Source organism: Malaya genurostris, chromosome 1 (assembly GCF_030247185.1).
Source record: "Malaya genurostris strain Urasoe2022 chromosome 1, Malgen_1.1, whole genome shotgun sequence".
In the NCBI taxonomy this organism is placed as follows: Eukaryota; Metazoa; Arthropoda; class Insecta; order Diptera; family Culicidae; genus Malaya; species Malaya genurostris.
This window is the reverse complement of record NC_080570.1, coordinates 155,727,450-155,740,036: the sequence shown is the minus strand read 5'-3', so window position 1 is coordinate 155,740,036 and position 12,587 is coordinate 155,727,450. Positions and strand designations below refer to the sequence as shown.

The 12,587-nt window shown below is 40.9% G+C and overlaps 1 protein-coding gene across 10 annotated transcripts in view; it reads left to right on the top strand.

Annotated features, from left to right (window-relative positions):
• The window catches only part of LOC131426305 (E3 ubiquitin-protein ligase ZNRF1-like), a 32,382-nt gene that overhangs the window by 2,607 nt on the left and 17,188 nt on the right, over window positions 1-12,587 (top strand). For all 10 annotated transcript variants that reach the window (XR_009229069.1, XM_058588932.1, XM_058588928.1 and 7 more), the window contains exon 3: window positions 88-231. Coding sequence is in view for 9 of the 10 variants with exons in the window: in XM_058588932.1 (XP_058444915.1) it covers window positions 88-231 (144 nt within the window). In the remaining variant the exon portion in view is untranslated. The remainder of the gene's footprint in view (window positions 1-87; window positions 232-12,587) is intronic.

Below are 12,587 nucleotides of genomic sequence, written 5' to 3'. Positions count from 1 at the left end.
ACCACCAACACCAGCCGCCCCATCCGTACTATTATACTAATCTAGACGGTATCCGCCTGTTGTCTCCCTCTCCTTCTGTTGTTACAGGAGCGCCGTACGAAATATCCTCCGCCAGTCCGGAAACCGATAGCAGTTCCGCCGAGGAGAATGCCGCGGCGAGCGCTGCCTCACTAGCGCTAGGTAGGGTCTATGCGGCCACATCCTTGCCGACACACATCTGGTCGTTGAATGGTAAGTAAAAAAACTATGCAACCGGCCCCGGATCGGTTTCCAATCCGAGCTTTGTGACGGGATGTTGTTTCTGGTTTACCTCGGTGAAGACTGCTGAACAAAGATAGAAAGAACTAACGAAACGAAAGAGGGCAATTTTTCCCCCTGAATGTGTCCTGTGTTGTGGACGAACACAGCTGTTCGCTGTGCGAAATTGCTCCTGCTTATGATTGATTGCAAACGACGGTGGGATTGGTGGTGTAATCGATCAACCGGGGGAGTGTGCCGTCGTTTGTAGTCATGTGGCGCTAAAAATGACCCACTGCGCTATCTGGAGTCGGTTGATGTTCCAAAAATTTTGATCCACTTACTGCTTGGGGAGCCTTTCCAAAATTTACTCTCTACAAGAACTGTAGAACTTAGTCGTGAATATCTCTTGCTGAATTTAAGGCATTAACATGATTTCTTCTCCATACCATCGGAAATATGTTCAGTAATTTATGAAAAAAAATCAGTAGTACGAATAAATAACTCATACTTGTAGCTATTTAATATGTTTGAACAAATCATCGCACAAAGCGTATTGTGCAAAACCGACACCTAGAAATACGGAATATTTTCAGCGATTGATTGCTGTGGGCTTACGACAAGTAAGCTATAAAAAAGTGTCACTAACATGGGTATAAACCATGAGTATCGGTCAATTTAGTCATTAAATTTTCCGAAGTGTGGAAAAGTATGTCAGTTTTATTCGTATTCACGTGATCCGGTTATGTCACAGACATTACCCATCCGACTTTTTTCCCTTTGTAATCCATTAGTAAAAAGTATAATCGATTGAAGATCGGGATTCCTAAAACTATACGAAATCGAAGACACAAATATGAGTATCGATTCCGTAGTTTACTTTTGACGTGAATGCGTCGTGAATAATGAATATGCGAACTTTTGCATCGAACGTTCGAGTCTGCCTGGTATTTTTAATAATGATAGCGTATGTTTCAATTGGACTTGTTAAATTTCTTGTACAAAATAAAATACCGTACTGATTTTATCACATTTCTGCCTTCGTCATGGACAGCGTTTTTTTATTAAACTATAAAAAATGGAGGAATGGAACAGACTGGAAAATCTTAATTTCGAATAAATGTTGGTGATTGCGGACAATTTCACCGAGAGTTTGCTTTCAGATCGAAAATGGCGTCGAAAGAAGAGCAAGTGCGAAAAGCAATGGTGTGCGGTTGCAATGAAAATGAACGAATACGTATCCCAGGAATCATCAGGAGGACGCGAAGGTGAAGCAAATATTGCAGAAGAGACCTGTGTAGTAATTGATACCTGATGGTAATAAAAAAAGTGAATCAAAAACGGAAAAAAATCAAGGAATTCTGAGGACCCATAAACTGCACCGAGGTTGACTATTCTGGGTCTAATTACATACGTCGACAAATTTATCGTGCACCGAGCTACAAAAACTGAGCTTCGAGAGCACTGGTAAATTCAAATGATTTTCACTAGACTGCTAGCGAAGAAGTCGGATTCCAATACGTTAAAGAAAGAGCTATAAATTGCACTGCATGTACATCAAAAGTTCTGTCACCGTTCGAACCGAGATACCCTCCGATTCAAAAAGAAGCCTTAGCTGTGGTCTGGGATGTTGAATGTTCCAGTTACTCTTTACTAGCCAAGTTTTATGGATAATATTGACAGATGCGGTGACGAATCAATTCATCTTTGATGTAAATCATCGCTTGGCCAGAAGAGCGATTACGCTTGCCAAAGGATGGGTATTGTGTTCGAAGCCTTATAATGTCAAAATCAAACGCGTACCCTAAGAACAAAACGTGACTGACGTACTTCCTCGACTTGTATCTGGAACTCGAGTAGAAGAAGCATTGAATGGTGATGACGAAGAACACTTTCTTTCTGCCTTAGATACTGAATGAATGGAAATAACTTGAACCGACATTGAAGATCTAAACAAAACACTGAGCTTCAAGCAGTGCGATAAGCTTTGTCTTGTAAGAAATGCCCAAATAATCTTCAACCATACGAAGCACAATAGGAAACATTATTTTGAATGGGTCCAAAATAATTGAAAAAACGAAAGGAATGTCCTACCAAAAGATTTACAAAGAAAACTTATGTCATATATTTTTGGTGGCCTAAAATGACTAAAGAAACAAGCCAGTTTATTGAAAAATGCGAGATATGTACACTTTTGTCCACACGGAAACCCTCCTTTGCCATTGGCATCTGGAGAAAAGCTTGTAGGACATCGGGAGATACTTCAAATCGATTTTTTGACGGTTCTAGGTTTCGGTATTGAATTAATATTGGTATTGATTTTCAATTCAATGCAACAAGCACTGAAAACCATGTTAAATATTCCGCACATGGAGATATCCATTAGTGATTCAAAACCACAATGGTCTCCCATTCCGCAGTTCCTGCAGTCATAAACTTTTGGGAAGATCTGTCAGTATCTATTCATAAATCGATATTTTTTTGTCAACAGTCAAAAATCAAGGTCAAGACAACAATCGTTAGAACATCTTGTTCAAAACCGGAAGGACAAAATCGGCGCTCGAAAGGCACTCCAAGATTTCGTTCATCGGCACAATACACTCGCACCGCACTCATGGCTTGGAGTGGCGCCATCCGAATTGCTGACCCCTTGAAAATGTGGAAATGCAAAACAGATCTATTTTTTTTTCATTAGAACGATATACAATAATTGCTACAACTGCACGTTGGTTGTATGAATACGGAATTGTTGATGCCCTTTCTATAACTGTTTAAAAAAAATCACGTTGTAGAACACGTGGTACCGAGCCGTAATGATAAGCAGAATGTGTGGCTAAAATCCGGGCGAATATTTGACGACGTTATCCTGCGTGATAACGGGCGATGAAACCTATGTGCTGGAAGACTTTAAGCAGCTTCCCGGAATATCTTTTTCTACTGCCATGCAACGGAACGACTCAGAAGAGCATTTCAGGACGAAGGAAACGGCTGTTTCCCTAAAAATATTTGTTTTGGCAGACAATATGAAGTTGTGGTCGAGCAAACCACAGTTTCATCCCTACCGGAACTGTAAACAAGGAAATTTACCGTGAAGACTGCCTGAAGAAATGATTGTTACCATTCGTACGCTTCCATGACGTTCTCTCGCTATTCTGGTCTGATTCGGCATCTTGTCACTACTTCAAAGATGTTTTGGAATGGTATGAAGCAAATGAAGTCCATGTCGTCCATGAAAGAGGTGAATCAACCTAACACTGCCCGTAGTTGCTAGCGGTATTTGGCTCTCGTAAAAAGAGAATACTCAATATGAACAAGCTATAACTAAAGAAAAATTCGAAAGTTATGGACAAAGTCTCAACAGACCCTAATGGCTGGAGTAAACTCAAAAGTTCGTAGCTTCTTCACGCAGTCTAATTAACTAACCGCTATTAGTTTCAAGATGACTAAGAATATACAATTAAATGATTGAAAAATGCATCTCGGATTGAACTAACAGGAAATTCGTTTTGCTCCAAATTTGTTTTGTACAAATTTTGTCGTAAACAAGCTTTGTCACATTTCTGCTCTCGGGTCATGAACGACTGTTTTTTTACCTGCAAAAATCGAGCATCGCAATGCGAAGGAACGTCGTCGCCGAGTATTTCCGGACAAAGTAGGTGTCCAAATTCAAGAAGAAGTATTAGATTTGGCAAGCCATGTGCAGATGTGCATGTCGAAAATCTAAGGATCTGTACAAGAAAGAATGTCTCCGAAAGTGGTTGCTACCATTCATCAGAAGCCACGACTTCCCAGCTATGTTTTGGTACGATTTGGTCTCTTGCCACTATGCGAAATACGCCCTAGAATGAAATAAGATATAAGAGGTCAAATACGGCCCCAAACAGCCATTCCACCAAACTGACCAGAAATTTTCCTCAATAGAGAAATGCTGGGCTCTAGTTAAGCGAAAACTCTTTGAAACTAAGAAGAAAGCAGGTCAATAAATTTACAGAATGCACATTTAACTATTTAACTCTAAAGGGTGTTTTTGCCTTTCTCATATAAAGGGTGATTTTTTAAGAGCTTGAGAACTTTTTTAAACAATAAAACGCATAAAATTTGCAAAATCTCATCGGTTCTTTATTTTAAACGTTAGATTGGTACATGACATTTACTTTTTGAAGATAATTTCATTTAAATGTTGACCGCGGCTGCGTCTTAGGTGGTCCATTCGGAAAATCCGCTTTTTTATCGACAAATTTTGTTCAGCGATGAGGCTCATTTCTGGCTGAATGGCTACGTAAATTAGCAAAATTGCCGCATTTGGAGTGAAGAGCAACCAGAAGCCGTTCAAGAACTGCCCATGCATCCCGAAAAATGCACTGTTTGGTGTGGTTTGTACGCTGGTGGAATCATTGGACCGTATTTTTTCAAAGATGCTGTTGGACGCAACGTTACAGTGAATGGCGATCGCTATCGTTCGATGCTAACAAACTTTTTGTTGCCAAAAATGGAAGAACTGAACTTGGTTGACATGTGGTTTCAACAAGATGGCGCTACATGCCACACAGCTCGCGATTCTATGGCCATTTTGAGGGAAAACTTCGGAGAACAATTCATCTCAAGAAATGGACCGGTAAGTTGGCCACCAAGATCATGCGATTTGACGCCTTTAGACTATTTTTTGTGGGGCTACGTCAAGTCTAAAGTCTACAGAAATAAGCCAGTAACTATTCCAGCTTTGGAAGACAACATTTCCGAAGAAATTCGGGCTATTCCGGCCGAAATGCTCGAAAAAGTTGCCCAAAATTGGACTTTCCGAATGGACCACCTAAGACGCAGCCGCGGTCAACATTTAAATGAAATTATCTTCAAAAAGTAAATGTCATGTACCAATCTAACGTTTAAAATAAAGAACCGATGAGATTTTGCAAATTTTATGCGTTTTATTGTTTAAAAAAGTTCTCAAGCTCTTAAAAAATCACCCATTAGAAAGGTTATGCAATCACTTGAAAAACCGACTAGTGAAAATTGGCCCGGAGGGCCAATTGTCATATACCATTCGACTCAGTTCATCGAGCTGAGCAATGTCTGTGTGTGTGTGTGTGTGTGTGTATGTATGTGTGTGTGTGTGTGTATGTGTCAAATAATCTCACTAGGTTTTCTCGGAAATGGCTGAACCGATTTTGACAAACTAGGATTCAAATGAAAGGTCTCGTAGTCCCATACGGAATTCCTGAATTTCATCCGGATCCGACTTCCGGTTCCGAAATTATAGGGTAAAGTGTGTTCAATATTGTACACCGTCACTTAAACCGGCGAAGCAAAAAACGTGAAAATTTTTCTAAACTGGTCTCAAAACTACACAAATCGATAGTCATTATCACTAGGCAACTAAACAAACCGATTCCGGCTATCCTGGTTCCCGGTATCCGGTTCCGGAAGTTCCGGAAATAGTGGCCATATATACCAAAATGGTTCTCACTCACTTTTCTCAGCGATGGTTTGACCGATTTTCACAAACTTAGATTCAAATGAAAGGTCTTCCGGTCCCATACGAAATTCCTGAATTTCATCCGGATCCGACTTCCGGTTCCGGAATTATAGGGTAAAGCGTGTTCAATATTGTACACCGTCACTTAAACCGGCGAAGCAAAAAACGTGAAAATTTTTCTAAACTGGTCTCAAAACTACACAAATCGATAGTCATTACCATTAGGCAACTAAACAAACCGATTCCGGCTATCCTGGTTCCCGGTATCCGGTTCCGGAAGTTCCGGAAATAGTGGTCATATATACCAAAATGGTTCTCACTCACTTTTCTCAGCGATGGTTTGACCGATTGCCACAAACTAGGAAAAAAAATGAAAGGTCTTCCGGTCCCATACGGAATTCCTGAATTTCATCCGGATCCGACTTCCGGTTCCGAAATTATAGGGTAAAGTGTGTTCAATATTGTACACCGTCACTTAAACCGGCGAAGCAAAAAACGTGAAATTTTTTCTAAACTGGTCTCAAAACTACACAAATCGATAGTCATTATCAGTAGGCAACTAAACAAACCGATTCCGGCTATCCTGGTTCCCGGTATCCGGTTCCGGAAGTTCCGGAAATAGTGGTCATATATACCAAAATGGATCTCACTCACTTTTCTCAGCGATGGTTTGACCGATTGCCACAAACTAGGAAAAAAAATGAAAGGTCTTCCGGTCCCATACGGAATTCCTGAATTTCATCCGGATCCGACTTCCGGTTCCGAAATTATAGGGTAAAGTGTGTTCAATATTGTACACCGTCACTTAAACCGGCGAAGCAAAAAACGTGAAAATTTTTCTAAACTGGTCTCAAAACTACACAAATCGATAGTCATTACCATTAGGCAACTAAACAAACCGATTCCGGCTATCCTGGTTCCCGGTATCCGGTTCCGGAAGTTCCGGAAATAGTGGTCATATATACCAAAATGGTTCTCACTCACTTTTCTCAGCGATGGTTTGACCGATTGCCACAAACTAGGAAAAAAAATGAAAGGTCTTCCGGTCCCATACGGAATTCCTGAATTTCATCCGGATCCGACTTCCGGTTCCGAAATTATAGGGTAAAGTGTGTTCAATATTGTACACCGTCACTTAAACCGGCGAAGCAAAAAACGTGAAAATTTTTCTAAACTGGTCTCAAAACTACACAAATCGATAGTCATTATCACTAGGCAACTAAACAAACCGATTCTGGCTATCCTGGTTCCCGGTATCCGGTTCCGGAAGTTCCGGAAATAGTGGCCATATATACCAAAATGGTTCTCACTCACTTTTCTCAGCGATGGTTTGACCGATTTTCACAAACTTAGATTCAAATGAAAGGTCTTCCGGTCCCATACGAAATTCCTGAATTTCATCCGGATCCGACTTCCGGTTCCGGAATTATAGGGTAAAGCGTGTTCAATATTGTACACCGTCACTTAAACCGGCGAAGCAAAAAACGTGAAAATTTTTCTAAACTGGTCTCAAAACTACACAAATCGATAGTCATTACCATTAGGCAACTAAACAAACCGATTCCGGCTATCCTGGTTCCCGGTATCCGGTTCCGGAAGTTCCGGAAATAGTGGTCATATATACCAAAATGGTTCTCACTCACTTTTCTCAGCGATGGTTTGACCGATTGCCACAAACTAGGAAAAAAAATGAAAGGTCTTCCGGTCCCATACGGAATTCCTGAATTTCATCCGGATCCGACTTCCGGTTCCGAAATTATAGGGTAAAGTGTGTTCAATATTGTACACCGTCACTTAAACCGGCGAAGCAAAAAACGTGAAATTTTTTCTAAACTGGTCTCAAAACTACACAAATCGATAGTCATTATCAGTAGGCAACTAAACAAACCGATTCCGGCTATCCTGGTTCCCGGTATCCGGTTCCGGAAGTTCCGGAAATAGTGGTCATATATACCAAAATGGATCTCACTCACTTTTCTCAGCGATGGTTTGACCGATTGCCACAAACTAGGAAAAAAAATGAAAGGTCTTCCGGTCCCATACGGAATTCCTGAATTTCATCCGGATCCGACTTCCGGTTCCGAAATTATAGGGTAAAGTGTGTTCAATATTGTACACCGTCACTTAAACCGGCGAAGCAAAAAACGTGAAAATTTTTCTAAACTGGTCTCAAAACTACACAAATCGATAGTCATTATCACTAGGCAACTAAACAAACCGATTCTGGCTATCCTGGTTCCCGGTATCCGGTTCCGGAAGTTCCGGAAATAGTGGCCATATATACCAAAATGGATCTCACTCACTTTTCTCAGCGATGGTTTGACCGATTGCCACAAACTAGGAAAAAAAAATGAAAGGTCTTCCGGTCCCATACGGAATTCCTGAATTTCATCCGGATCCGACTTCCGGTTCCGGAATTATAGGGTAAAGTGTGTTCAATATTGTACACCGCCACTTAAACCGGCGAAACAAAAAACGTGAAAATTTTTCTAAACTGGTCTCAAAACTACACAAATCGATAGTCATTATCAGTAGGCAACTAAACAAACCGATTCCGGCTATCCTGGTTCCCGGTATCCGGTTCCGGAAGTACCGGAAATAGTGGTCATATATACCAAAATTTTTCTCACTCACTTTTCTCAGCGATGGTTAGACCGATTTCCACAAACTAATACGCAAATGAAAGGTCTTCTGGTCCCATACGGAATTCCTGAATTTCATCCGGATCCGACTTCCGAATCCGGAGTTATAGAGTGCGTACTAGAAGAGTTTGTGTGTCATGTTAGTTGGTTGCCGTACGAAGCGACTTTGACTATACCGGTTCTCGGGTTCCGGTGCCGGAAGTGCATATAATAGTGAACCCATTTCGTTCTCTTAAGGATGGCTTACGCAATCAAAGCACTGATTTATTCTGTATGTTATGCATAAACAATCACTTGGTTTCTTTCAAAAATCGAAGAGAAAATTTTTGAATAGAATACCACAATATTATATGTACATGAGAAAGGCATCATTACACCACTAGGTGGATTAAGACAGGTTTTTTAAAGAGATATGGGATTTGATTTCCAAAAAAAAAAAAATTTTAAATTGCTGAAATCTTTATTGGAATCGATAGAACGGTCAATATAATTTGATGTTTGAAGATTATTTCATGCAAATGTTGGCGGAAGGTCCAATTTTGGCACACTTTCATTTGGTTGATTTTTCATTAGGGCGTATAAGCAAGTGACAGTTTCTCTTTAATCACTCTCTCTTCCGATTATTGTGATGTGATTAAAAAGATTTTCTTTGATTTCACCACACTGTTTGAAAGTCGAAAGTTTCGGGAATCATTTAATGCAAAGAGTTCAGTGATAAACGTGGAAACCGCTTGGTAATTAATAGAAGAGAAAGTAAACAAAGAGAAACTGTCACTTGCTTATACGCCTATTGAAAAATCAACCGAGAAATGTGCTTTGTCGCCAAACACAATTTTTCGATAAAAAAGTGAATCTTCCCAGCGCCAATTCATGATTAAATTATAGACCAAACTGAACAAGTTTGACAATGGCACAAGACACGATTCACGCGTGATCTGTCACGCGTCAGTGTTTCCAAAAAGGCACCCGCAAAAAAATTACCCCTTCTTATTCTATAATAAGCAACTAGCTTTGTGAATTATTTGATTTATACTTTTTTTTGTATTCGAAATTTAACCTGAACAGGCTTGAATAAATCTAAATTTGTTCAAAACATATCTATCAAATTTCGTCGGGATCCATTTATACAACTTCCTGGCTCTCGTTTTAGATTATTAGATTTCTTACTAGCATGGTTGTTTTTCCGGATGAGTATCTTAAAAATTACTATATTTTCGGCACCCAATGACTGTGAATGTTCTCATGGTCTACTGTTTCGACAAGGCAGACGTTATACCAGCATCTGTAAGTTGCGTTTGGCAACACAGTTCTTACTGATTTGGCAAGGAATATTCAGTTGTCTCCGAATGGTACAAACTACAAACTGACCAATCGAAAAGATTCCAATACTGGGTCGGATCTAGTCGATAATAGAACGATGGTCTGACAATTTTATGGAATCGATTTTTCGTCTCGCTGACGACTTCATTTTCGTGCATCTCCTAATACGACATGACACTGTTCCGAACCATTTGTCAATGGATGGATATTCTCTCCGGATCGGGGACCGAATCCTTCGATCCAAATGTTGACCCCCCGAAGATGCAGACACTGCGGAATTAGATTGTTCGGTCTTATCTCGACGAATGGGAGCACGTTTCTCCTTCTGTCTGACTACCACCGTCCATTCGTCCGTCCGTCCGTCCGACCGTTCGTACGCTGCTCGCGCAATTCAACGAGTGTGGCAATCGTCGAAAGCAACAAAGAATAAGTGGATGCAAGTGCCATCCCGTCATTCGGGGAGATTTTTTTTCTATTATTATTATTTTTTTCTTTTCCTTTTTGCATTTACCGCCGCGGGGGCTGTCAATCAGGGTGAAAGAAACTTTTGTTTGCGCGGAACTACCAACCAACCAACGCTCCCCAGTGTTTAAAGGTCCAAAACAGAATGTCCAGTCGCCGAGGGAGCGTCGAAGCTGGAAAATTTTTCCTATTCATGGATTGCTTTTTTTTGTTTGTATCACTCGAAACGATGCCATCTCGAAAACGTTGAAGCTGACGCGCTTTGCGTCAGTGACGACGGAACATTCTGTTTGGATTTCGTTCGTGTTTGAGTATCTTACAAAGTACTCGACTAGGCTTCGCTTTCCGCAGGTTCGGAACCCCAGGAAGGTGGTGGTAGAAGGCAAAAAAAGGAGCTGATCTAGCCCGTATTCATAATCCATACGGCGACGGCTGCAAACATCACAGAGGTGTGAAGGAGGACAAACGAGTGCACTTTAGTATACACTCTACCTTTGTTGATGGTTGCAGTTCCGTCCGTTGGTCGGTGATAGATTAGGACCGGCTGGCAGCGAAGGTAAATTTTCCGCCGTTTAGGCTACCTTTTATTTTTCTTTACCTGCCTGGTCTGTCATCATTCATTTTGTTTTCGTCGTTTTTTTTTGTTTGATGCTGGCTGTCAAACATTCTAATTATCACCAGCCTACTAGGTTCTGGTTCGCAGTTGATGCAGTATGCAGTGTGCCTTCCATCAAATGTGTGATGACTTACCGTTTGTTGTGGCACTTTACTTTCTGCAGAGCAAATTTCGATATGCTTGGATAGTTGCAAAACACACGGAGCGAGAGCTTAACAGTATTTTGCACATACCGCATAGACGAGTATGGGTACTGTTGCAGAACACTGCGAGCGCGGTGGATGTTTTCTCTTGAGGCACGAATTCACCGTGTCTACGCTTCAGTTGACCTCGACATTCGAACGTATGTCCATATGTGCGTGTTGTTTTTTTCTCTGAACTAGGTTGCTGCGATCCGATGGCACGCACATACCGGTTTCTTTGTGTCAAATCGAGACGGTTAGCAAGCAGCTTGGCGGCGACAGTCAGCACTGTGTGTGCAAATGAATGCTTATGTTTACTTCCAGGTCTGATTGCTGGAGACAGACGGTACTCGGCAATCGGCAGATTATACATTACAATCAATTTAGCACAACGGCTTTCTTCCATCTTTGTGCTGTCATTATAACTATCATTATCAATGCTCTATCATCGGCCTTCTCGAGCGACAACAGACAATAACGAACTGCGCGTCGTTAGTTTCAATTCGAGCAAAACCTTATCGTGTCTGTTGTCTGTCGCTGGTTCGGGTGTTATCTTGTGACGGCTTCGAAAGGCTGACCGCTTTTCCGGTGATTCAAGCTCATTCGCAGGAACTACACGGAAAACAGAAACTACCTACTGCTTGATCTCTTTTCACTTAGATTCGGGACGTTTTTTGAATCTTTTCTTTCATTCGCTCCCTCTATTGTTGTCAAAACACAAGGAGCAAAATTGTCCCACTGCGAGAGTTTCTAAAAGTAAATAAACCGCATTCAACATGAAATTGAGTCAATACGACTTAACCGTCGAGTAAATATCACTTACTAGTGAGTAAATATAACTCACTTTTCTATACATAGTAGTGTACTAAACATGAAATTATGCATTATTAACGTGAATATGTCTCATTTTATGATACTATAGGGCGTCTTTTCAAAATTCACCCTGTAGAAACATACTCGCCCTTATTCTAAAAAACGTTCGTAATAACGCTAGCAAAATCAATGATAGCTAGGATTCGTTCGAAAAATCAATACGTCGTTATTCAGAATAAGGGTGATCAAAACGCTCCCGGAATTTATTCAGAAAATAAAAACACAAGATTACTCATCAAAATCGATATCGTCTCCTTCAATGTACTGCCCATCGATTGCAACACACTTATGCCAGCGCTTGATCCAATCCTCAAAACATTTTTGATATTCAATGTTTGGTATGGCCATCTTTCCAAAATCTCATCTCGCGTACTGAAACGCGTTCCACGGAGCGGTTTCTTGAGTCGACCGAATAGAAGAAAGTCGCAGGGAGCCAAATCAGGTGAATTCGGTGGTTGCTAAATGATATTCGTTTCGTTCTTAGCCAAATGTTCGGTTTTTGAAAAAACCGTGTTGGGCCGATGAGATCGGGTGACTGAGAACGCCGCACGGTGGTGATTCCGGGAACTTTTTGATCAAGGTAGTATGTATAGATGCTCCGTTACAATTCTGGAAGCGAAACAGTAAATTGCAGGATTTACACAAACAAACAACTGATACGAACCATTATCTATATTCGGAAATTCAGTGTAAAAGAATCATGTAAATTTAATTGGTATTCACGTCCTCCAGTTATGCCAGTGACATTACCTACCGCCTTTTGTGTGCTGTAGAGGAGGAAG